Source organism: Vicugna pacos, chromosome 20 (assembly GCF_048564905.1).
Source record: "Vicugna pacos chromosome 20, VicPac4, whole genome shotgun sequence".
Classification (NCBI taxonomy): Eukaryota; Metazoa; Chordata; class Mammalia; order Artiodactyla; family Camelidae; genus Vicugna; species Vicugna pacos.
In genome coordinates this window covers 40,491,648-40,516,112 of record NC_133006.1, presented here as the reverse complement: position 1 = coordinate 40,516,112, position 24,465 = coordinate 40,491,648, and the positions used below count along the sequence as shown (strand labels likewise).

The 24,465-nt window shown below is 45.4% G+C and overlaps 1 protein-coding gene across 2 annotated transcripts in view; it reads right to left on the bottom strand.

Moving 5' to 3' along the window:
- Window positions 1-24,465, bottom strand: part of F13A1 (coagulation factor XIII A chain) — a 123,787-nt gene that overhangs the window by 63,380 nt on the left and 35,942 nt on the right. For both annotated transcript variants that reach the window (XM_072945731.1, XM_072945732.1), the window contains exons 5-7: window positions 22,658-22,909; window positions 5,802-5,920; window positions 3,245-3,352 (exon numbers count right to left, since the gene is read on the bottom strand). In XM_072945731.1, the coding sequence (XP_072801832.1) occupies window positions 3,245-3,352; window positions 5,802-5,920; window positions 22,658-22,909 (479 nt within the window). The remainder of the gene's footprint in view (window positions 1-3,244; window positions 3,353-5,801; window positions 5,921-22,657; window positions 22,910-24,465) is intronic.

Below are 24,465 nucleotides of genomic sequence, written 5' to 3'. Positions count from 1 at the left end.
TTCTCCTGGGAAAGCCCAGTAGCCCAAGGCTGTCCAGATTGTCATAAACTTTTCCGATTTTCACATCAAAGTGAAGTAGTAGCAACTCAAAATAAGAATTAAATAAGATACTGAATTTATAAAGGGGGAAAAAATAGAAGAAAGAATGTTGTTTTGAAGAAGAAAAGATTATTCTTGCTGCCGCTGGGAATGACAAATGTGATTTGAGTACAGAGACAAAATTTCATTTTAAAGATGAGGTGAGGCTGGGAGAGGTTGAGTAACTTGTCCCGGGTCACACAGGAAGTTAGTGGAGGAGTTAGAACCTAGAGGTCCGATGTGACCTAGGCCAGGGCCCTTCCCACGTGACACTGCCTCCACTCTCTCTTCAACATAGGAATGAAAACCAGCAGGTTTCGAATGAGGTAAGAAGACAGATTCTCCATGTGGGCAAGAAGAGAGGGTGATGTCCATTGCCCAGGCCAGGAAACTGAGTCACAGAGTGGTTTAGTGCTGTGGTCCTCACTGGGGGTGGTTTTGACCCCCAGGGGACATTTGGAAATATCTGAGGCATTCCTGGTTGTCACAACTGGAGGGGGAGGTGCTACTGGCATCTCTTGGGTAGAAACCAGGGCTGCAGCTAAATATCCTCAAACATCCTCTCGTGTGCAGGACAGCCGCCATGACCAAGAGCTCTCCGAGGTCATAAACACTGGGTACAAAGACGTTTATCTGGGAACTGTGTAGACCAATTTCTACCTGGGGACTATAAAGCCAGACTTCCATGATTATTGTCATCATTGGAATGATCAGAATTTAGCAGAACCTGAGTTGTTTATTACCTGTGTTCATATAGCATCGTGCACCCACCCACTCTCTGCAAACTCCTTGCCTATCTTCAGTGCTGGACTTGGCCATGACCACAGCAAGCAAATTTGTCTATGGGGCCCCGGCTGTCTGTTTCAGCCTCTTGCCCCCAAGGCTAAGCTGTTCATCCCCACTCCTTCCCGCTAGCTATTTGCTCCAGGACATTTCTGCCTTCCATGCCTCATCTCGGCATGGACTGAAGTCCGTGAGTTACCCCTCCCAGGTGACTTGCATGTCACGATGTATCCTGCTCCAGCATTTGCATCCTCTGAAAGGAGCTTCCAGCCTCTGTGATCAGGCTGGGGAGAGATTTGAGAAGAGCCTTCAAACGACAACGCAGGCTCCCTGCTCTTCCAGCGGGTGGACCAGCCCCCTGAGGAAACACACTGCTCGGAGCCAGGGTTCTGGCCAGTCACACACAACTTCAGAACATTTTCTTTCCAGGCTCCCTAAAAACATCTCCTATTCTAAGGCAAATCTTTAACTGAGAAGTTCGAGGGGTTTTTTTTCTTCTTCTAGTCTTTGCTTAACTTCCCTCAGCAATTTCATGATAGATTTTCAGGATTTGTGAACAGGAGAGAACCTCCCTGGGTGACCAGAGAACAATTGATTTTGGGGGAAAGTTTCATCTCTTTGATTGATTTTTGGAGGATCAATGTTTAATTTCTAAAATCATTATGACTGAATAGATTTGTGAAAGATTCACAGAGCTCTTTTAAAGACTGAAGGAGAAAATAGATGTAAAAAGCTTTTGAAAACTATCTAACACACATTGTGTGTGTGTGTGTGAATGACGGTGGTGGTGGAAATAGAGACATTCCCCAGGGTGGGGCCTCTCCCCTGACCCCCAAAATAAAACTAAACCAACCAAACTGCCCCCTCCAAACAGTTTCTGTCTAGTGCTAAGTCTTGAAAGTGGCTTATAGATTTTCAAAATTAGAACTTCAGAGGCTTTTTATGATTAATAAAATGTCAAGGCAATTTGCATTAGGACTATGTGCTTAATTCAAGACTTAGCAGCTTCCACTTGGCCAGAGGTCACCACAGAAAGTACTGGGTAAGCTGCTTGGGGTTCGCCTCCCTCTTGCTTTGGCTTGTGCTCGGCAGTGGTTCCTGGATTCGTGAGAATGCACACGACGTGTGAGCGAGCTCGGACTGCTGAGCGTGCCAGTTCAGAATGCTGCAGGAGGAATTAACTCACATCCAGCCACTGAGAGCTGCTGCTCCCCTTCTCCCTGCAAAGCCATCATGATAACTTCAAAGGAGAAGAAAAAAGGGAACCTTGTCTGTGAAACCGGGGAAGCAGTGATTGACTGTCGGTCCAAAGGATGCTGTTATAAATAGTTACCATCAAGAAATCCCCCAATTCTTTAGAATTCATTTTCTTTTTAGTATGCAATGTAGACTAACACGTGAAAACAAAACTGCCTTTAGATGTTAGTTTTTAGCCCTCTTTTTAAGCTCCACTTCTCTTAAATTTACATGTAGCCTAGTTATTAATAAAATAAAACAATCTTTGTTCTTAAGAGCTAACCAGAAATGACATTTCATATCATTCTCAGCTGAATATTTCTATATGAAAAACATTTGATTTCACTTAACTCAACCTAAACTCAAAGACAACATTCTTCCAGACAGATTTTTAAAAATAAACCTTAAGGAAATTGGTAATGAAAGGAATATTTTTTGCTCAGTCTTTTGATTGAATGAAGTAGCACTTAGCTCCACATTCCACCATCTCCTGCGGAGACCAGCACGGAAGGTAGAAAACGTCTAGGTCTGGGGTCAGCAGATGTGGGTTCTAGCTGGGGCCGTGTCCCTGACAAACTGGCACCACACCACTTCCTACCTCGTAAACTGGCGTGAGACATGCACCCCTCCTCCCCACGTCTCTCAGGTGGCCACTGTGAAGGATCGATACCCGTTTCATAAACTACAGTGCCCTACGGGGAGGTCTCATTGTGATGGAGGTGAGGATTAGTAATTCTTTACTCTCTTGCTATGGGTGTGAAGGTGGAGAAAAGCTGTGTCATGTGGGTTTTTGCTTTTTTTTTTTTTTGGCCCTCCTTGATGTTTGATTGATCGATTGCTGATTGATTGATTATGGTGCTGGCATTCTGTCGTGGTCACGCCTCGGTCCCCAGGCAAGAGGTTTCTTAAGAACAAGTGATCTATACTATCGTGCCATCTATCAGCCTTTGTCTGAAGCCAAAGCCACATGAAGCACAGAGATGAGAATGCTGTCTCGTGGCACCTGACAAGTTCAGGGAATTACAGTCTATCCCAAATGAAAGTTTATTAAGTGTACGCCACCATTTCAACAATGCTTAATGAACTGACATCTACGCTGCAGCGAATGACAGGTGTAATTGATTTTAGTAATCGGGGTTGCTCTTACCATGGCAGACCCAACGCGGCTGACTTTGATGGGATTCCCTCTGCCGGAGAGGTCCATCTTTGCTCTGTCCATTATATACAGGCAGGCGTCGAGGATGCCATCCTCAAACTATGTAGGGAAAAAACGGGAGACTACTTAATGTCCACACTGCAAGCAAGATAGCCTCTGCCAAAAGGTAAAATGAAACCACAACCTAATACCTAGAAATGCGTATTTCCTATACGGTCATCACCCATAATCCTTAGTGTGAAATATGACGGTGGGAGAAGGGGACATCCTCTTTATTTTTCAGTAAGATGAGTACGAATGTAAAAGCTAGCTGGAAATACACACGGAGCTACTAGAGCGCTGGCGTACTCGGAGACCATGACCTGACTTGAAGCTCCTCAGAAAATCATGCAGGTTAATTCAGAGGCTCTCCCCACCCCACTGGCTCCAGTGCCCACGGCAATGAAGTGAACCAGTTACGAAAAGTCAGGCCAAAGGCTCAAGACCTCAAAAGTAACATGAGTCCTTGTGCATCTCGAAAGCGAACGGCTCTCGGGCACCTCTCAGACGGCGCGGCCTGCCTGTGCCGCCGGCGCCGGGAGCCGTGGGCGACCTCGGGCAGTGAGCGTCTGTCTAAGGCGCTGCTCTTCGGAGACAAAGTGGATCCCAGGGTCAAAGAGGGGACAGGAGGGCTCAGAGAAAGGAGATCGTATCGTCAAGGGAAGAGTCTGCTTGTCGGTTCAGCTTCCCTAGAAAGAACCTCCAGCCACACACACCACCAGAATCTTCTAAAAAAAGGAAAAAAGACACAATAGTACTCAAATGACAAAATCAGAAGATTACACCTACACTGTGCCTCCCTGTACACGAGGCTTCTCTGCGCGCAGAAACTTTGCATGTTCCCCACCCGAGGGCTTGCGACAGAAACCACAGCCTTAGCGGCTCGTTGCCGTGTGCTGCTTTGTTAGAATCCAGTCGGAATGCCAGCTGTGCCTGCGCCCTAAACTGACGTGATGCGCATGGGGATGAGTCACCCCCAGCCCTTCAGGGTACAGAGGACTCACGATCCCGGTTCTTCCCAGGTGTCGTCCCTCAGCTGCGCCTGCGGGGCAGGACAGCCGTGAGCTGGAGAGGCAAAGACGTAGTGGAACTGGCTGTTTTCCTGCCCCACTGCAAACTACTGGCTTGGCTGGTTGTTTGGACCAAAGTACCCAAACGAGGCGACTCCGGGTGACAGTAGACACAGGCAGTGGCCGTGCTCACAGTGCCTATCCAAAGGCATGCTGGCGGGAGAGCGCCCCGATCATGCCTGGGACCCTTTCGCAGTCCTCCTTGTTGCCCACGCAGATGACGCTGTTCCGTATTAGCTCTCCCTCTCATCACACGGGGGAAACAGGATCACGACTAAAGGTTAGGAGTAGGGGACCCGACGCAAGGGCACGAGACAATAAGCAGTAGTCGCAGGTTGTATGTCACTCAGGAAGGGCAGGGCTTGGAACCGGGGAGCCAGGCGGGGGTCCAGAAACAGGGGAAGAGCACACACATCCTTGGCCTGGCCGGATGTCAGGGATGCAGGCGGGCAAGCCTGGGTGCCGGGCGTGTGGCTCTGAGGGGTCGGTGTGAAGGAGCAGGCACAAAGCTGGGTGGACGAGACAAGAGCCAGTGGTGACAGGGGTCCCAGTGATCAGGCTGGAGCAGGTGGAGAGTTGCAGCGAGAGCCCATGTGGAAGTTTGAACAAGGATCAGAAGCCAGGAAAGTATTGTGTGACTCTGTGAGGCAGTTTCTGTGAAATCTCCCCCTCCAGATACCCAGAACGTTGGTGCACAACTCCAACCATCTCAGCCAAAACACTGCGAAATGACACATTTACCGGCTCTCCTGCTGCTAGTGAAAGTCATTTCTGAGTCACAGGACATGCATCCATTTGTGGACACATGGTAAAAAAAATATTCATTTCTCCATTGTTAAAGACACCAAGCTGAAACAGTTTGAATTACTGATATCTTAAACGAAGTACCATTTGCTACCCTATATCCAGACAGTAAATCGAGGCTGCAGCTGATCACACGCCTTGATGTGGAAGCCCTGACCGCCCCCCTTGATGCAATGGCAACACTCTCTTCTCATTAGCAGTATCTTTCTACCAACCCTTTAAAGAAGTTATTTCTTTGAGTTGGGCACTTGCCTTGCTGTATCCTTTGCATCATTATCAAAACACCTTTCCTTATAAGAAAAGAAAAATGTGGGTTCACTCCAGGCTGAAGAGCAAAGCCTGAGCTCATGAGATTTCAGTGTGCTCAGCTGTCAAAGCCCATCTCCCTGGAATGCCACGGCACCCACGCAACCTCCCGTCTTTGTAACACTGATAACGGAAAATACGTGGTTTCAGCAATAAATTATGCAGGTTCCTTTCTAAGTCTCTATTCCCAGGCCACCCAGGAGTCTCAGATCCTGAAAAGCAGGGAATCATGCTTGTCTAATATCGAGACATATCACCCTGCCGTGACACTTGGGACAAAAATATTAAGTAAAAATGTCCTTGACCATGACCGATTTTAAATGGCTCACCTGACCATAGCTCCAGCTTCTACTCTTGATGTCATTGACGTCTCCGTAAAAAATGACCCCAATGTCATTCAGGACGTACTCTTCTCTTTCTTTGTCATTTTCCAGGTACACAGCATCCTCTGCATCAGAATTTAAACAAAGTGACTATTACGAAACCAGAATGGTTTCATACATCTGCAAGTTGGTTTTGGTCCTAAACTGCAGTTACTCAGCTAGATGGGAAAAAAAGTCTTTTCTTTCACCAAAAGTAGCTCATTTCACAGTATATAATTTTAAGAACGGTGAACTTAATGAGTAGCCAAGATCAGCCTGTAAATGGTGACATGCGTCAGCCAAATGCTGACAAACTCTGGCTCCTTAAGTTCCAAGTAGCACAATTAAGCTGACAAGTCTCATTAGACACGTTAGCATTCCAGTGCATCAGTAGTTCCAGAATCAGAATTCTATGATACAGACGCAAAACTGTAATACAGATCAAAAATGATTTCCAAACCATTAACAGTAACAGAGTTGAAAACGGCTTTAAAAGAAGTCTGGGGCACATTAGAAGCTGGCGCATCATCGGCCATGCCTGGTTGGTGGCCCGTCAGACAGGAGGAGGGAGGCTGGGGCGTGTCTCCTTCTGAGGAGCAATCCTCGTGCGTGTGTGGGTCGGTGCCCAGCAAGCCTCCGCGGTCATCTCCCTCCATTGCAAGGATTTTCCTTCCTTGTGGCTACAGTCTCAGGAAAACCTCGCTCCCCATCTGCCTACTCAGTGATCAGTCTGGCGCCAATCCCCAGGCCAGGCGTGAAAGCAGCGAAGGCATCTTTAGCACAGGCAGGAGCACGCAGATGTGAGTTGTACTCGGGTCAGTTTGCAGGCTTGGAAATTGTCACATTTGGTTCTGACTGGGGACTCGGTTCATCACATTTCTTTGGCCCAGGTCATACTCGCCATCCTGTTACCTTCTCAGGGTTCTTCCTCCTCATTCCCTGATCAGTCTTTAGCTGTCTCTCTGGCCTAGAAGTTGTTAAACTTGGCTACACATTACAGTCATCGGGGTAGATTTAAAGACTCCTGATTCCTGGGTTGAACTCCAGAGCAGTTGCATCGGAATCTTCGGGGAGTAGGGAGAGACTAGCCTACAGATGGTCTAGAAATAGATGTTACTGTATGCATCTATCTATGAGATTAATATATGACAAAGGAATTGTAAGTCAAAGAGGATAAAATGCCACGTCTGTTAATCCCCAGCCTCTAATTTATCCCTCCCCACACTTTCCCTTTTGGTAACCAGAGTTTGTTTTCTATGTCTGTGAGTCTTTTGGGTTTGTAAATAGAATTTGTATCACTTTTTTTTTAGATTCCACATGTAAGTGATACCATGTGATATTTGTCTTTCTCTGTCTGACTTACTTCATTCAATATGATGATCTCCAGGTCCGTCCATGTTGCTGCAAATGGCATTATTTTATTCCTTTTTATGGCTGAGTAGTATTTCATTGTGTGTGTGTGTGTGTGTGTGTGTGTGTGTGTGTGTGTGTGTGTGTGTGTGTATCTCACATCTTCTTTATCTGGTCATCTGTTGATGAGTATATAGGTTGCTCCCATGTCTTGGCTGTTGTAAATAGTGCTGCTATGAACACTGGGGTGCATGTGTCTATTGGAATTGGAGTTCCCTCCGGATATATACTCAGGAATGCGATTGCTGGGTCATATGGCAAGTCTACTTTTAGTGTTTTAAGGAACCTCCATACTGACCTCCATATGTGCTTATATTTTAAAGTGTAGAGATAAGCTCCAATTTAACAACATTATCACCTGAGGTATTAGGGAGGGTTGGAAGTTAAACTTTCTCTCTGAAGTATCTTTGGTTTGTAAGTTTGACTTTGGAATCATGGAAATGGTTTGTAAAGTTACAAGACAAAACTAACTAAAAATAAAAGACAAAGCAATTTCTAAATAAATATAACCAAAAGGAAAGAAAACATGACTGTGTAAGAGATTGGCTGCCTGAACCCAGAGACCCATTTCAAGTTACTTTAAGGCAGAGTAATTGCACTGTACGTCCCCAGTAGAATATAACATAAGGACAAGAAAAGCTGCAAAATAAACACACAAAAAGAAAAAAATGATGGACCATCTTAATAATCCTACTGCTAGTAATAATATTGCTATTACTATTTGAATCTAATGTAACAGAAGCAAACATGTTAATGGTGTTAGAAACCAAGATTTTCAGGGTAAGAGAAAAAGGTGTATAAACAAAAAATCAAAGAAATGAAAACTTCAACCTCGTGCTCTAACATCAAGCCATTTGTTACGTAAGATTCCTTTGCAAATCATTTTATGTTTAAGGTTATTTTTCCTAAACTTTTTAATTAAATTTTTCTTTTTATCTGAAAGGGAAAGGCATTCTTCTAGTTTCCTTTTTTTAGTGACTTGCAGGCAGGATATGCTACTTCGCATTGCAGCTGCTGGAAGCTTGTACCCTAACCCCTGCTACCGCAGACCAGCAGCTGGACTGGCTGTGAGTCGGAATGAAAACATTAAAGGGCTGGACAACAAAACGAAGTTTTTCTTCAAAATCTTTGTTAAATGGCTCTAAGAAAATCGACCCTTATCTTCGAAGAGCACCATTCTGGGTGAAGGTCACCCGACTGCCGACCCTCCCCAGTCCCTCCCCACCTGTTTCTTTAAGTTTTTAGTGTGCCTGACTTCCTCTCTTGATCAATTATATGTAAGATCGTTTCTTTTCCTCTTTCTGACTCAAGAGAAAGAAACACTTACTGAATAAAGAAAGTGAATAAATAAAATGTATCAAGTGATTCTTTAAATAGTGTAATTTGCTCATTTAGAGCATGCCAAGGTAAATTAACTGAACTTTCATCTTAGAATGCTGCATAGAATCTATTGTGTAAATGTAGCTATTTTGTAAAGTAACCTTGAAACTGTAAACTGACGCACGTTTGATCAGATTGTGTCAAGTTTAATTTGTTTTGTTTTCTATTTCCTTTTTCATTTAAAACGACTTTAGTGATAATTAATTCCATAATTACCCCATTCTGCCATTAAGGGATATATGTTGGTACCATAACACCGCAGGAATCTTGAAAGGGTGTGGACTCATTCTATCCAGCCTTGTCAGCTAAGGTATTTGTTTCTTGACAAATAAACCCTTTGATACTTTCAGCCAGAAATCAGTCTCATAAACCTATTTCTGAGTATAGTTTGTATGAAATAAAAACGTTTAGCTTCGGTAATAACTTTCCCAAGCTGAATTCCCTCCAGCAAGATACCTTTTTAGTGTTTTTATTATGTGAGACTGCACATTTCCTGAAATATTTTTGTAACACTTCTTTTTTTGTACTTTTGCCATTTGAAAAGGTTGTGATGTAGTTGGTCTGTAATTAACTTGCCAACTTAAAACCACTGTTAGATTTGTAAGTCAAAATAGAGGTGACATTGTCCTGGTACATGGTCATTTCACCTGCTGGAGCTGGACCCTACTGATCTCGTCCCTACCATTCATTTCTTCCCAGTTCACAGATGAAGAATGTGAAATTCAGTGAATGCGGTCACAAACCCTGTCAGGAGAGGAATCTCCTTTCAGCAGAATTAACTTCTGTTTTTGCACTAAACCAATAAGACAAGTTAAGGATACATCACAGTGAAACTGGAAGACCTCCCCACTTAAGGCTCCCAAGTGGCTTCCTTAGCTGGCCTCCAGGTTACTGCTCATTATTTTGCTCCCCCGTTAGGGTGAAGGGTGATGACCATTCTAACTACTGTGGAATATCTCAGTTTGGGGAAGATACAACAGGAAAATACAAAAAGAACATATATGGAAGGAGAGCCTGGTTCTCTCTTCCCATATTGTGCTTTTGCTCTTATGACTGACAAATGGATTTTTGGAGGTTTGCATTCACTATGCTTTTTCACCAACAAACATTGTTATTAAGACACTTCCGTATTTCTCCTAGTCTGTGCAATACCGTGAAGTGTTTCAGTCAGAGCTTATCAGAGTAATAATCAGAAACTTAACTGCATTAGAATAAAATATCAAATAAAAGAATTTTAGCAAAAAAATTAAATTGAACATATCAATAATAACTCAGGATGCAGTTTCTCTTTAAAAATCACACGTTTTAGTTCTTCCCACGGAAAAGAACTAGAGAAAAACAACCAAGGTAACAGCAACAAGGGCCCTCGAGCCCAGGTTCTGTTCTCTAAGCTCCGGGCCTCCTCCTCGTCCCTCCCCATAAAAGGCACCTGGGGTCCTCAACAAAAGTGACTCACTGCACATCTGGGTCTGGAAACGTACACGACTAGCCTGAAATATTTCTTCCTACCAGAAGACAGGGAGGTTATTTAAAGATTCTAGGACTCATGACAAAGGAATCAGAAGCACCACCTGGCTAAGAGTGTGATGATTCAAATATCAAAAATTGCAGGGGTGGGTGTACAGCACAGTGGCGGAGCGGGGGCTTAGCATGCTCGAGATCCTGGGCTCAATCCCCAACACCTCCGTTGAAAAATTAAATTAAAATAAATTACCCTCCCCCTAAATGACAGTCACTGCAAAGGATTAGAACACATGAAATATTTCAACATGTATAAACGCATAGTAGTTTAAGAAGTTCATTGGTCACCTTTGTAGCGTGCTAGGGAGTCAACTCCTCATTCTAAAAACTTAGAAATGAGGAAAGAACGGAGCATCTAGACCTTCTCACAGGAATAGTACCTCAAGGCACCAAAATAACTGATGGTAATAAATGCGGAAAGAATGGTAGATTAGGCTACCACTGTTTTGCAATCCCTAATGAAATGATGGATCTAGGCTAAAATCATTTGTTAAAAGGCTAATGGGGAATTTCATAATGGATGGATGAGACTGATAAAACCTGATCCTACTGATAGATTTCAGCATCGCAAAAAGAGAGGCAATCAGACATGATGCATCTCCTGATGGGATAAATGCCCCAGGAAGCACACAGCATATGGCTTAAGAAGTATTCTTGCCTTCTCTGCTCCACTTAATTAAAAAAAGAGAGAGAGAAAAGAAAAAGATTCACTTACAGATGAATCTGATTGAGTCTCCAGATAGAACTAACGGCTTAGCAGGAAATACAGCAGCTAGAGAAACATTACAGGGCAGCAGGGGATGGAATCAGCAAGATCCACAACACGAAAAGTTCTGCATGACAAGTGACTCAATTTTAGCATCAAGGTTGTGGCATGAAAGCAACAGATGGAAAGGGCTGCTCTTAAAGTAAAAGATTTAAGAGATATGCCAACCAAGCTAATTTATAGACATTGATTCAAAGTGCAAAAAAGACTTTTTTAGGCATTCGAGGAAGTTTAATAAAGGATCGATCCTTAGATACCACAAAGGAACTCGTTGATTTTATTAGCCTTAATAATAGAGTATTGTGTGCATATACACACATACGCATATATGTGTAAGTGAACATACATATAATCACACGTATACATATGTCTATTTTTTAAAGATGCATGCTAAGACGGGTAAGGGTAAAATAACCCAAAGCCTGGACTCTGCCTGAAAACACTAATGCAAAAAACAAGGTGACAAAGGACAGATAAAGTGCCAATGAGGGTATAAAGAAATGGATACTCTCATGTGGTGTGGCTGTGTTGTAAACTACACGGCATCCTTTTTAAAAAAAAAAGAATTTGGAAGTATCTATGCCAATCTAAGATGTGAATTCACTCTGACCAGGCAATGATATTTCTAGGTATCTGTCCTACAGAAAGACGTGTGCACAGAGTGTATGTGAAAATGGGACGCAGCCTAAATATCTGTAGCTACAAGACCGAATCAATCATGGTAAAACCATACCGAACAGTCATTAAAAAGAGTATGTTTGTACTGATACAGAAAACTCTCCAAGATACATTGTGCAAGAAAGTGAAGTATAGAGTAATGTTCATGATACACCCCCCATTGGTGGTTAATAAAATCCAAATTCTATAGATGTATATATGCACAATGTGTAAAATCATAGCAAAGTACCTGGAGTGACATTACGCAGTTAAAGCTGGTTTTCTCTGGATACTCGCCAGGACTGGAGGTGAAAGGGAGGGCCCGCTTCTCACCGTGCACGTGCGTGCTGGTGTGTGTATTTGAAAGGGACGATGCAGTCAGCTAATTGTCAATTAAAAATCAAAACCGTTCAAAAATACATTAAGTGGATGGAAGTACATCAAAAAGGTAGCAGTGGCTTGTAGATCTCTGAGTTCTTCTTACGCTTTCATTGCTTTTTATTTCTATAATAAGACTTTCAACGTTGGAAATCAGTTATTTTTTTAAAATGTGGTTGCATTGACATGAAACTACCTGCATTTAATAAGAGGGTAACGAGCTCAACGTCTTGGCATTGATTTGTCGTCAAGAGCCACCTGGCGCTCTCTTTGTTTATCGTCGATGTCCTTGTTCAGTATCTTCACAGCCACCACTTTCCCTCCTCCTCTGAGTCTCCCTGTGCTGTTGTCTTTCCGGCACAGGCTGGATTAAGCCTCGTTCCGTGGTGGCCTACGGACACTGCGGTGACACTCACCCCGCTCTGCATTGTTCTGTGACTGAGTTATTTCTCAAACAAGCACGTGTGTAGTGTCTACTACACGCCAGGATCTGAGTGTGGCACGGAAATGAACAGACTCATTAAAACTCGTAACATCTCTAAGGGGAAGGCGTATTTGCCCCATCTCATACATAAGGAAACTGAGGAGGAGAGGGGTGAAGTATCTTTCCCAAGGTCACATTGCTAGTAAGAGGGGAGGCCAGGATTTGAACATGAAGCTGTGCCCCAGGTCGACGGGTCAGGCCACTGTCCCCCCAGCGCCCAGCACACACACAGGGCCTGGGGACACGGCCCAGGAGACGCCTACTGCGAGAATGAGGGGTGGGGGTGGATGTCTGGGGCTTGGAGAGTGAGCGAGAAGTCCAAGAAAATGAAGGATTTACTTTTGGGCTTTGGGTTATTATTGATGGGAAGTTATAAATTTAGGTGGCAAACTATGACTGGGGAGGAGTTCGAGAGCCCAGAACGGGACCACCCTTTCCCTTCCAGCAGCTGAATTAAATCTTGCCTCAGAGCGGACGGGGCATAATCATGAATCCACAGCAAGGCAAGGAAATCAAATGGGGAGCCTTGATTTTAAATTTAAATTTATTTATGATTTTAAAAGAAGATTGAGGGCGGAGAGCAGTGCTTTCTTTCCCTCGTTTTTATTCAGATCTGTCACTTTAAAATACAGTTGTCCAAAGTGAGGTTTAAAAAAAAAAGGCTTCACCGTGGTGACTTCAAAAAACTGCGATAGGCTGATGAAAACAGGAAAACCTACTCATTTACTGCCTGGGATTTCTGTTGTTGGTTTTTTTTTTTTTTTTGGTGTTGCTTTTGGTTTTTTTGTAAATTTTTTTGTTAGTATTAGAGGTGCAGTGAGGTTCTTCTAGATCCAGAGGGGGAAACTGGGTTCTCCACTTTGTGAACTGGAGGACACTCCTCCACTGCTAAAAGGCACAGCAAGCTGACGAGAAACTTAGTGTTCCAGTGCCCCAGCAACCCCAACTGTGACAGGCAGGTGTGTGTGTGTGTGTGTGTGTGTGTGTGTGCGCGCGCGCGCGCACGTGTGTAGGGGCGGGGAGCTACACCTCTCACGGGAGAGCGGACAGGGGACGCTGGGTCTCCCGAGCTCGTGGAGTTGAAGTGACAGCTCCATGGACCGACCGACAACTTCTTGATCCTAAGAAGCCTCCGGGAAACAACCACCACGATAAAAGTCAAGAGGAAAACAGAGCCCACACGGCGCCCTTGATGAATGTGGCTAACAGCCCCGCCCGCCCTACCCAGCTCCCCTGCCCCCGGACGGGCCTTCGACACGCCTCGTAAACAGCCACCCGTCCAGGGTGACTAACAGGAGGCCAGGAATACAGCAGAATGGCCCCATTGATTTTACAATTCCTGTGGTGGGAGGAGTGGGCAGTTAAAAAAAGAAAACTGTGGGCTGAGAAATGTTGGGACTCCCTCGTAGGGCTGATTCCTGCTGCCCCTGGAAATTACCACTTGCCTCTCCGCCCAGAGGAAGTAAGAACTTACAACAAACATGTACAAATGAATGCCGAGCCTATTGGTCTGGTTATGTGCGTGAGCCCGTGGGGAGAAGGAGGGCTGTTTATCACCACCTGGACTGCAGCTTTCCTTGTGCTTATTTACAGGATATTTTAAAGGTAAAGCAAGTCCCATTGCTAAGGTCGTTGAAGTCACGCCCAGCAACGGGATCAAAGAAAACTGTGGAGCTGGGGATGCTATCATAATATTTTATCCCCAAAGAGACTGCCACGCAGTTGAAATCAGAGTCGGATTCTGTTTCTGCTCCTTTAGAAGAGATCATGGCTTGGCCCTTCCGAAAGGCAACATGTCTCACCTCTTTGGTGAAGGGAGAAATGGTGAGTGGGGGATGAGGAACCCCTTCTCCTTGCCTCCCCTTCATATAAAAGCTGAGCAGCGCTGAAGGAGGAGGGAAGACGCGCTGCGGGGATGAATCAGTCCTGGAGGGAGTGGCTGCATCCGCAGAGCAAGTGTGACTCCGGGCTGGTGTCGCCGTGATGTGCATCTCCATCTCGGAGTAAATCAGAAGGGGAGGTGAACCCCGGCAGGCGGTGTGCGCTGGGGACGCACCGTTCCCACCGACGGGAACTGGGGAGACGCTGAGATGCACGAAGGAGCGGTATTGTCAGTCCGCGCTTTTTCTTCCCGGAAGGGACCAGAGCCACTGTCTTCCTAAAATGATCTAATACAGCCTCTCTAGAGGCCTGCCTTTGTCCCTGTGAGCTCTGGGGTGGAAGGAGCCCAGGAAACACAGGCAAGCGACTCCTCCACTCTGGGGTCCATGTCCGGTGCCTGGAAGCAGGCTGCATTGCATCACCGCTCAGGCCGGCTTGGGAAGCTGATCTGATTTGTGCTTTTCTGCCAGTTTTGCTGGTTAAGGACTTTTTAGTGTGCTTAAATGTCTTCAGAAGAGACGATTATTCATGAAGCAAATTCTACAAAGAAAATGTCAGGTATTCTCAAACGGAGCCTGTGCCCTTGTTGGCATGCTTAATTTTTCTTTCTTTCTTTTCTTTTTTGCGATGAAAACTTTCGTTTGATCTTGTAGCTATCAACCTGGTTTTATTTATTTATTTATTTATTTATTTATTTATTTATTTATTTAGGCCTGATTTTCCAGCGTTGATTAGAATATCAGAGACGCCTCCCGGCCGGTTGTTCCTTTTATCACACAAATACAGGATGCCAATGGTTCTGGCTCCGAAAATGAGAGAACGGACCCTGACCAAATCAGGATATCCAGGTTTTAGCCCCAGCCTGTTCCCCGATGTTCTATATGACCTTGAGCATTTTAGGTAACACCACAAGATCTGTTTTTTCTCTTGAAATACGGGGCTGATAATGCTGTCCCGGCCTCTCGGAGAGGTGGTTATCAATTCAATTCAGCAAACATTTATGGGCATTAGTGCTGGGCCTGGCACCCTGTTAGGCTGAGTGAGAGAAGGACCCTGCTTTCTGAAACACAGGATGCAGGAAGATACTGGCTTTGAGCATCCTTTGAAGATCGGAAACACACTGCCCACGTAAGGAAGTATGGACCATGTGAGTCGTCAGGTGAATTCTCAGAGTTTCCAGCCCTGCTCCTTCCAGGAACAGCTTTGGACCCTGAATCTGGAGTTGTCTACATGCCACTGAAAATGACGTTTCCTGTGAGCTCTCTGGGCTCCCTTCTGATTGTAACGTCACGGCAAACACCGCTCACTTGGTCTGAGAAAGATGAATGGGCCTCCAGTGATTTGGACACTTGCAAGGGGGGGACATGCTATGGCGTTTAATAGACACTTCGAATAAATAAGGGCTTAAAACTTTCACAGAAGCTTTGCTAAGATGTCACAAAAATTCAGTTAACCAGCTCTCCGAGTGCTGCTGTGCACACACACTGCTCGAGGGGCTGGACACCTGTCCCCCCTGCTCCCCGGCTCTGTCAGAGCCCCCGTTACGTCCTCCTGCTGTGCCGTGACTTATCTCAGCGCATTTCAGGGTGTGACTCATGCTCACTAGTATCTCATTTGTGAAACCTTTACTAGCTGCCCTTTGAGGACAAAGACTGCCTTTTTCACTCCCACATTCCCAGTGCCTGCTTCAGCATCGACCCTTCATATGTGTGAATGAATAAACAATATCGTGGCATTACCCATGGGTAATTATGTTGTCAAGGGCGTTGAGGGAGAGGTACTATTAATATCTGTGGACTGATGGATGAATGGCTCTGGCCTGAGGATGCAAATTCTGGTCTGGGCTCAAGGGTCTCTGGGAGGAAGGGGTGTTGGTCAGTGTCGCCCCCAGAACACCAGGCCTGGTGCGTTACTGCATTCTGTACTGCAGGGTCCATAAGACCACATATTATTACAAAGCAAAGAGTGTAAGGACGAATGTCATAATAAAATACAAGTTGGTCACATTTATTTACTGTCTATTAAAAGCATCCAGATACGGGAAATTTATTGATTTATTTACACCAAACTTAATTGACTTCTTTGTTTAAAGGAAAATGCAAGAATCACATCAAATAAAAAGTCAGAAATACCAGATGCTAACTTAACAGTAGATGCTAAAAGAGAGACATCTACACAGGGGTGTCCCCACAGACAGGTCCCACACACTCCATATGTCACTGACTTTTCTCAAGGTGGTAAGGTGTGAGAGGACACTTACGACTTACCTGTGATGATCAGTGCCGTGAACCTGGAAAGCATTTACTTGGAATTATTAAATCAATGCCACAGACATTTATTAAACATTCAATATGTACCAGACATGGTGCTCGGCACTAGGGTGCCTGTCTTAATGAGACAAGAGAACATCAGAGATGGGGAATGAGGTGGGAAACTAGTGATTAAGAAAAAACGAATCCATATGATCTGGCAGTCCCACTCCTAGGAATGTATCCAGAGAAAACTCTAATTCAAAAAGACACCTGCACCCCAGTGTTCATAGCAGCACTGTTTACAACAGCCAAGATGTGGGAGAAACATAAATGTCCATCAACAGATGACTAGATAAAGAAGATGTGGTGTGTATACACACACACACACACACACACACACACACACAATGGAATATTACTCAGCCATAAAAAGAATGAAATAATGCCATTTTCAGCAACATGGATGGACCTAGAGATTATCATACTACATGAAATCAGACAGAGAAAGACAAATATAATGACATCACTTATATGTGGTATCTTAAAAAAATGATACAAATTATATTTACATACCAAAAACTGACTCACGGACGTAGAAAACAAACTCTGGTTACCAAAGAGGAAAGGGCAGGGAGGGATAAATTAGGGGTTGGGGGCTAACAGACACAGATCACTGTATATAAAATAGATAAGCAGCAAGGACCTACTCTATAGCACGGGTTTCTCGTAATAACATGTCATGGAAAAGAATCTGAAAAGAAAAATGTCTATGTACGTACATGTATAACTGAATCACTTTGCTGTACCCCTGAAACTAACATTGTAAATCAGCTACATTTTAATAAAAAGTTTGAAAGTTAAAAAAAAAAAAGACGAATCCCCGGAAGATCACTGACACCCAAGCAAAAAGAACAGGCGGCTACGGCCCCGGTACCGAGCACAGGGCGGAACATCGGAAACCTTCAGAACACACTGTCTGGCAGATGCTAGACTACCAATCTGGAACCATTTTGAATTTAAACAGGGAAATACATTCAAAGATTCAGAGTTCTGAGTGGACAGAAAACTAAGATGACTTCACGATAAATGCCCAGCTCCCTGTCGCCGCTGCCTTTGTGGGAACACCTGTCTCTCCAACACCCGGAGGAGCGCCCCCCGGGATGGATCTGAAGCCTGGCAGCCCTATTAGATGAAAGGGCTAACGGATAATTCTCCCCATATCCACCCGCCTTCGGTCACACGGTCTTGCTATTGATCCCCATGACGATTTAGTGATTACGGAGGATGAACTGCCTGTGAGCGCAGAGCAGGCTGAAGGCCCCAGGAACACAGCTGAACATTCCCTACCCATCAGTGCTGTGCCGGCCCGCAGGATTTTCAGCCCCGTGTCTGCAGCCTCCTTGGACGTCACCTCCGCACGGAGAGTGTGGTGCTGCCAGCACCTCGCTCACTTTGCTCTATTTTGACAGCTTCTGACTCTCCCTGGTATTATCTTTCCCACTTGGGCCATGGTGCCTCCTTTTATCTACTTTCCAATTGCCAGACTGTCTCCTTCTGAGTCCCTTGTAATGAACTAGCAGGTGCGAGGCCAAAGCTGGGTGACTGTCTGGCTGCAGTGTGTGTGGTTGTGTGTGGGGTGCACCACACAGACCCCGCTGTTGGGTTACACTTCGGCTTCCAGGCTGGGAAAACCACAGGATGGGAGAAATGAGATAACCTCTTTCTCTCATTTCATTAACCTTCTCTGGGAGATCTCAGTGAGTACTAATGTAAAAAGGTAAAAGGTATTAGCTTAAAAGCTGGCGCCAGAACTTCTCTGGAGAGAACAGCTTTGGAAAAGTGTGTAGTACCAAAGTGTGTGGTCTGACTATTGGAGAGGCCAAAGAACACAAGTTAAGAAGCCGGCTGAAGTGCTGTGCATGAGAGAATATCAGAGTTACTGCGGAGAGAGGATGGGAGAGGAGAGTTTGAAGAATAAGGCGAAATAAGAGCGGGCAGAGAAGAGGCAGTGAGGCGCAGAGACTGGTAGGGAGGACTCAGTGGAATTTTAAGAAGGGTAAACACAGTCTCCGGTGTTTTGCAATTATTATTTTGTGACTATTACGCAAACCAGTGGTTCCCTGAGTGTGGTCCCTGGCCCGCAGCTTAGCATCCCCTGGGGACTGGCTAGAAATGCAAGTTCTCAGGCTCCACCCAGCCCTACCCAGCGCGAGGCTGCTGCACGGGAGCGGAGTTTCAGCAGGCCCTGCCAGGGCTTCTGACGCGCCCACATCCTGAACCACAGCTCTGCGGGTCCTCCGCTCCCGCGGGTTCGACCAAATACACATCCTACGCTGTACTTCCCACCCGCCTTTGGCTGAATCTGCGGGGTATGCAGAGCACAAAGGGCAAAGACAGAACTGGGTGCCCGCGGAGTTCGGTGTCCGTGGTGGCCCCGGGACCGTGTCCCCCCCTCTCTCCCCGGGATACCGAGAGGTGACTGTAAGCCTCTCCTCCTCTCACCCTCCACACCACGTTGCAGTTAACGTCTAGACATTCACGGATGGTCTGTGCAGCTGTTTTTAATGGTTCTGAGGCAGCTCAGGTACCAGCACTGGGGGAAGCAGGACTCCTACTGGCGGAGATGACTGTAACCACATCCCCGACAGATCAGCAGAAACACCTGGACCTTCCCAGGTCAAGCGCCTGGGGCACCGGGGCAGTTTTCCCCGTGTTCTGGGAGCAGGGCAGACCCGCCTGCGTGTCCCCGTGGTCAGCCTGCTTCCCACGTGCCAGCTCCCACATCCTCTCCGACTGGCCTGCAGCACTCCCTCCTTGCTTCTGGTTCTCAGCAGATGAGTTTGCATTGCACTTTCTTGAGAAAAAGAGAATCACAAGGTGGGAGCAACCTCATTCTCCTCCCACTGGGTCTAGAAAACCTGCCTCTTCACCCACATCCACTCGCTCCTGTCATAGCACAGGATGGGCAGTCTCACCTACGCAGGGCTCTTCCCCTGTCCCCTGGATCCCGCCCACGCGAGGACTTCCCTCCCTGAGTTAGTGACTCTCAGCAGCGTCTTGCAGAATCACCTGAAGAGCTTGTTAAAAAGCCCAGGCTGGACTCCAGACCGATCAGAATGTTTGGATGGGGAGCCTGCAGCCTCCGTAGCCAGCCCCCCAGGGTGCAGCCAAGCTCGTGAACCACTGTCTTCTCTCTGGGCAGTAAACTCTCTTTTCCCTGGTTGGTCTCCATCACCACAAATTTATGCCCACTCTGTCCTGTCTTTAAAAACTTCTCCTTTGACCTTCACATCACCATCTGTTTCACAGAAGGTCTTCTGGAAGGAGACGGCCATTCCTGCTACCTCCACTTTCCCACCTCCTATTGCACTGCGGCCCGCACCCACATGACTGGTTTCTGTCCTCATCGCTCTAGGAAAACAATCTTTCTAATGTTCCAGTGACGTCTGTATTCCACAGGGTATGACCACTTTCTTTTCTTACCCGAGTCAACAAGTCAGCAGCATCCCAAATGGCTCATCGCTGTCTTCTTGAGTCAGTTCTCTGCCCCTTGCCAGGCCACTCCCCTGGCTTCCTTCGGCCTGCTGGCTGCTCCTTCCCAGCCTCCTTGTCCTTTGTTTAGACTCTAATAGCCGATGATACTAACTCCGTTTTGGTCCCGCCTTTGCACTTACGCAGCAGCCCTGAGGGCGCTCACACTTGAGGCTCTAACTCAGCCACCACCTTTGATCTCTAGACTCACTTATTCAAGTGCCTACTGGACATTTTCCCTCAGGCATCTCACAGATGTCACCAAATTAACATTTCTAAATGTAACTATTCGTTTCACATTTACATCTTCCCCTTCGCCTCCCCCTGCCTTCCCAGCTCTGCAAATGGCACCAACATCCACCCTACAGGTCAAGCCAGTCACCTAGAGTTATTCTTGACTCCTCCCTCTGCTTTGCTTCCCATGTTCAGTCCCACTGTGATTTCTGTTCTAAACCCAATGCTGTCCAATCTATCCCCTCCTCCTCATCTCCACTGCCACCACTGTAGTTCAGTCCATCATCATCTTCATCCTGGGCCACAGCTTCCCAACTGATCTCTCTGGCTTTATTGCCACCTTCCTCCCATCAGTGACGCCCAGGGGAGGTCCCTGTGCCCCTTCTCTGGAACACGGCATCGCGCGCCGGGCCATGCCTTCCCTAGGTCTAGGTGACTCTGAACAGAAGGACCTGGAAGATGCTCACTGTGGCTATGAGGGACGACCAGGGCAGTGATCGGGTAGTTGAAGGTTATTAGCTCATCCACCTCCTGAATGGTCCTCCCGTAACGTCAATACGTCAGACTGACCCTTTTCCCCTCGAGAAGAGTGGCCCCAGAAGTGGAAATGCACGTAGACATACACCCCATCTCACACAGATGGGGTCGTCCAGAAAAGCCGTGAACAAACCAAAGTCTGGGTGAATCACACCATCCTTTAAATACCTTCGGGTGCTGGGCGGTTATACAGAGCTGTATGCTTATCTTTCTGTAATGCAAACAAAGTCAATAGCAAACTCTTGGTTTACTAATTTCATAAGAATGGCTTTTTTGAATACAAATTTCTTACAACAGACCGCTTCCCACATACTCGCCCGTCTCAGTCTCCTCTGCTAATTCCTTCTCTGTTAGACCCCTACGTGCCGACCTCCTGGGGCTTGATACTACACCTTCTTCCCTTCTTTATTTGTATTTTCTCCAAAGATGCAGACAAGCCCCAGACTTATATTTCTGATCCTCACGTCCAGATTCACGTACCGGGATACCTCCCTGCCGTTTCTGCTTGGGTCTCTGCAGTTATCTCCAACCGAACACGTTCAAAGTCTTAGTTCGTCTCTACACCTTCACTCCACTCAGTCCTCTCCATCTCTGTAAATAACACTCCATCCACTCAGTCGCACACCGCCTCGTGTCCGGCTGACCAGGCTGCTGTTAACAGGAACGGACCTTTGAAGTGCCCGTGGCCCACTTAACATTCCTGTTACCATCAGCCTTGAACGTCCGTCTCATAGGTAGGACGATTGGGCACAAGACGATGGGGATTTCAGAGAAAAGGTCAGTAGGGTCCGGGTTTCTGTTACACGTGAGCAGAAAATACTGTCGTTCACTTAGCATCTGTGTGCAAGTTTGGATCAATGCTGATTCAAATACAGCTCTCACGTTCAAAATCAGCAACAACGTAGACTGATTCTGGAGGATACTGGAGAGCATGTGGTGCAAGGTGATGTGAGAATCTTTGACCCCGTGTCAGCTTTTATGTGCTTCATTACCTATTTCTTAAGATCTAACAGTGGACCCTCTTCTCACAATTTGCTACAGCATCTGCCTCTGGAACTTAAAATCAGCCTTGTGCCAAGTATGGAAGCAGAGGGCAGATATGGAAGGGCAGGGATGGGAGAGGGGAAAACACCAGTGTGACTGAGTTTTTAAATGGGATTGGTAGAAAAATCCTTGGACTTGACTGAGTTTATTTGAATATAGATGAAGCTTCTGCTGCAGCCAGAAAGGAAGACTCAGAATAGCAGTAGAGATTAAGTTGTGTTATGTTACAACAAAGCTACATGTTTGCATATCCAGAGCCACGGTTTGTAAACCTTGCACCCACTATGCATATAAACAAACTTATGGAATCCTTTAGACATTCAGTCTTTCTGTTCTTGAATTAGCGACATAGAGAAGTTAGTCTCACTGTGGACAGGATCCACCTGACTCTGGTTATCTGAGCCAGGTTATGTCTCCAGTAGTTTTGCAAGTCAAGTTAAATAAGGCCATTTTGCTTACAGAGCAGTGACATGCACAGAGGCGATGGTATCAACATACAGCTCCCCAGTTAGCTAACTGTGCAACTTTGTGCAACCTTCAATCATTTCCTGGAATAAATGTACAGCAGCATTAACTTCATATATATTGAGGACAAATTTTGTGTCTTTTTCTGACTTTTAATCATGGTAAACAGTATATGGGAAAGGGACATGTCTTCTAGAACAGCTCTGCTGTCCCTCCAAAAAGAGATGCTTTAGAAATACACAGACTGTTTTTCCAATGAGAAAGATAAACACCTGGCCCTTACCTTCACACCAAGGATTGAAGAGAATGTACGTGTCCGTCTCTGGGTTCCGGCTGGTGCGGATGATGCCATAGGGGGTCCAGACAGCGACGTACATGCGGAATTTTCCCACAATGCAGTTTGGAGAAGACTGGATGGACAGCCGGACCGACCGGTCCTCTCTCATGATGACTTTGGCTCCCCACTTGCCACTCTGCAGCTCGGAGACAATGGGGACCGGGATGTAGGTTCCCTTGTTCTCCTGAGGGTAGCGGCCTGGGAGGAGAAAGAAGAAACGCTGCGTTGGGGACATTTCCTTGTTCTCAGTCTGTCACCTTCGTAGCTGAAGGTGGGAAATCATTCATTAGACTTGAAATCATAAGTCTTGGGTTGAATATCACCTTTGCTACCAACTTGCTGCATGCTGGTCGTCAATTTTTTTAACTTCTTTTAAGGTCAGATTTGTCATGTCTAGGTTAAAAAAAGAACAATAGTACTTACAGAGGATTTTATCAGTTGGTTAGTCAATGAATTCAAATAAGATGCAGAAATACTAACGTGGATGTTAAAACAGAAGCAGAGCTTACAGGTTCCTGTGAAGTCACCATTCCCTGACAGCCCACCCTCTAAAAAGGTAAAATTGCTCTTTGAGGGTCCTAAGGCAAAGGTTTGTATGTATTCTGAAATCAATTTCATTATTTGTTCTACTACTTATAATAGAATTACATTTTTAGTTGTCCACGTGTAACTATTTTCATATTTAACTGAAGCATGTTTACTGCCAAGCTCATTAGTAATTTAGGCTTCTGTCCTGGGCAAGAATTCAGGCCCCGGAGGCAAATTATCCAGGTCTGAATCTTGGCTCTGCTGCTTCCTTTCCCCAGCAACCTCTGGCAGCTACTTGACCTTCACAAATCTCTATTTTCCTCTCTTTTTCTTTATCAGCAAATGAGACTAATATGCCTACCTAACGATGAAATAAAATAATACATGTAAGATGCTTTGCACATGATTTCTCACGCATAACAAATTTTTAGCTGTTATTTCAATAGAACATTAAACGTCAGGGCACTTTACCATATGTCCAAGGCTCTTCACGCTTTATCCATAAGCTCTCGCAGGCTAACTCTTATCTCTCTTTATTGCTGTCATTTTGGAACAAATTCTGATTTCACGGTGTTGACCTCAAAACTGAATTTTACTAATGGATCCCTGAAAAATCAGTCTTCACTGTGTATCGAAAGTCAACCTCACAGCATTCTTTAACTCTTTGCCTTATGGTTTAATTTATAGTTTAGTTTACAGGATAGTCAAATACACACACACACACACACACACACACACACACACACACATGCATGTATATTTTAAGCTGGAACAAATCTTTCACTCACAAAGTTTTCCAAAATGTATTAGATGGTCAGTTCTTCTTGGCTTAATGAAAATCACAAATCAGATGAATACATCTACAAATTGTTTGGATTGTAAGCAGAAAAACCTTTCAGGGTAAAACTAATTCACATCAATTGTTTTACATGAACCATGTAGAGGACTCTACATCATAACAAACCAAAACGCTGCTTCATGTTGGCCTCTCCAATTACTGAGATCTTTAAAGACCTTTTTGGCGGGCATGTTGTTGAAGGCAGAGCATCCTAAGGAGGTATCAGCTCCCACTGTGTGATTCGGCAAGGTGCTTAATCTTAATGAAAATAACAGTTTATACAATGCAAGGCAGGGAGAAAGATTAGAGCCCCGTGCATTGCTATTGTTAGGGGTATATGTTTATCAACACTCAGAATGAATATTATCATAAATCCAATAAAGCCTTG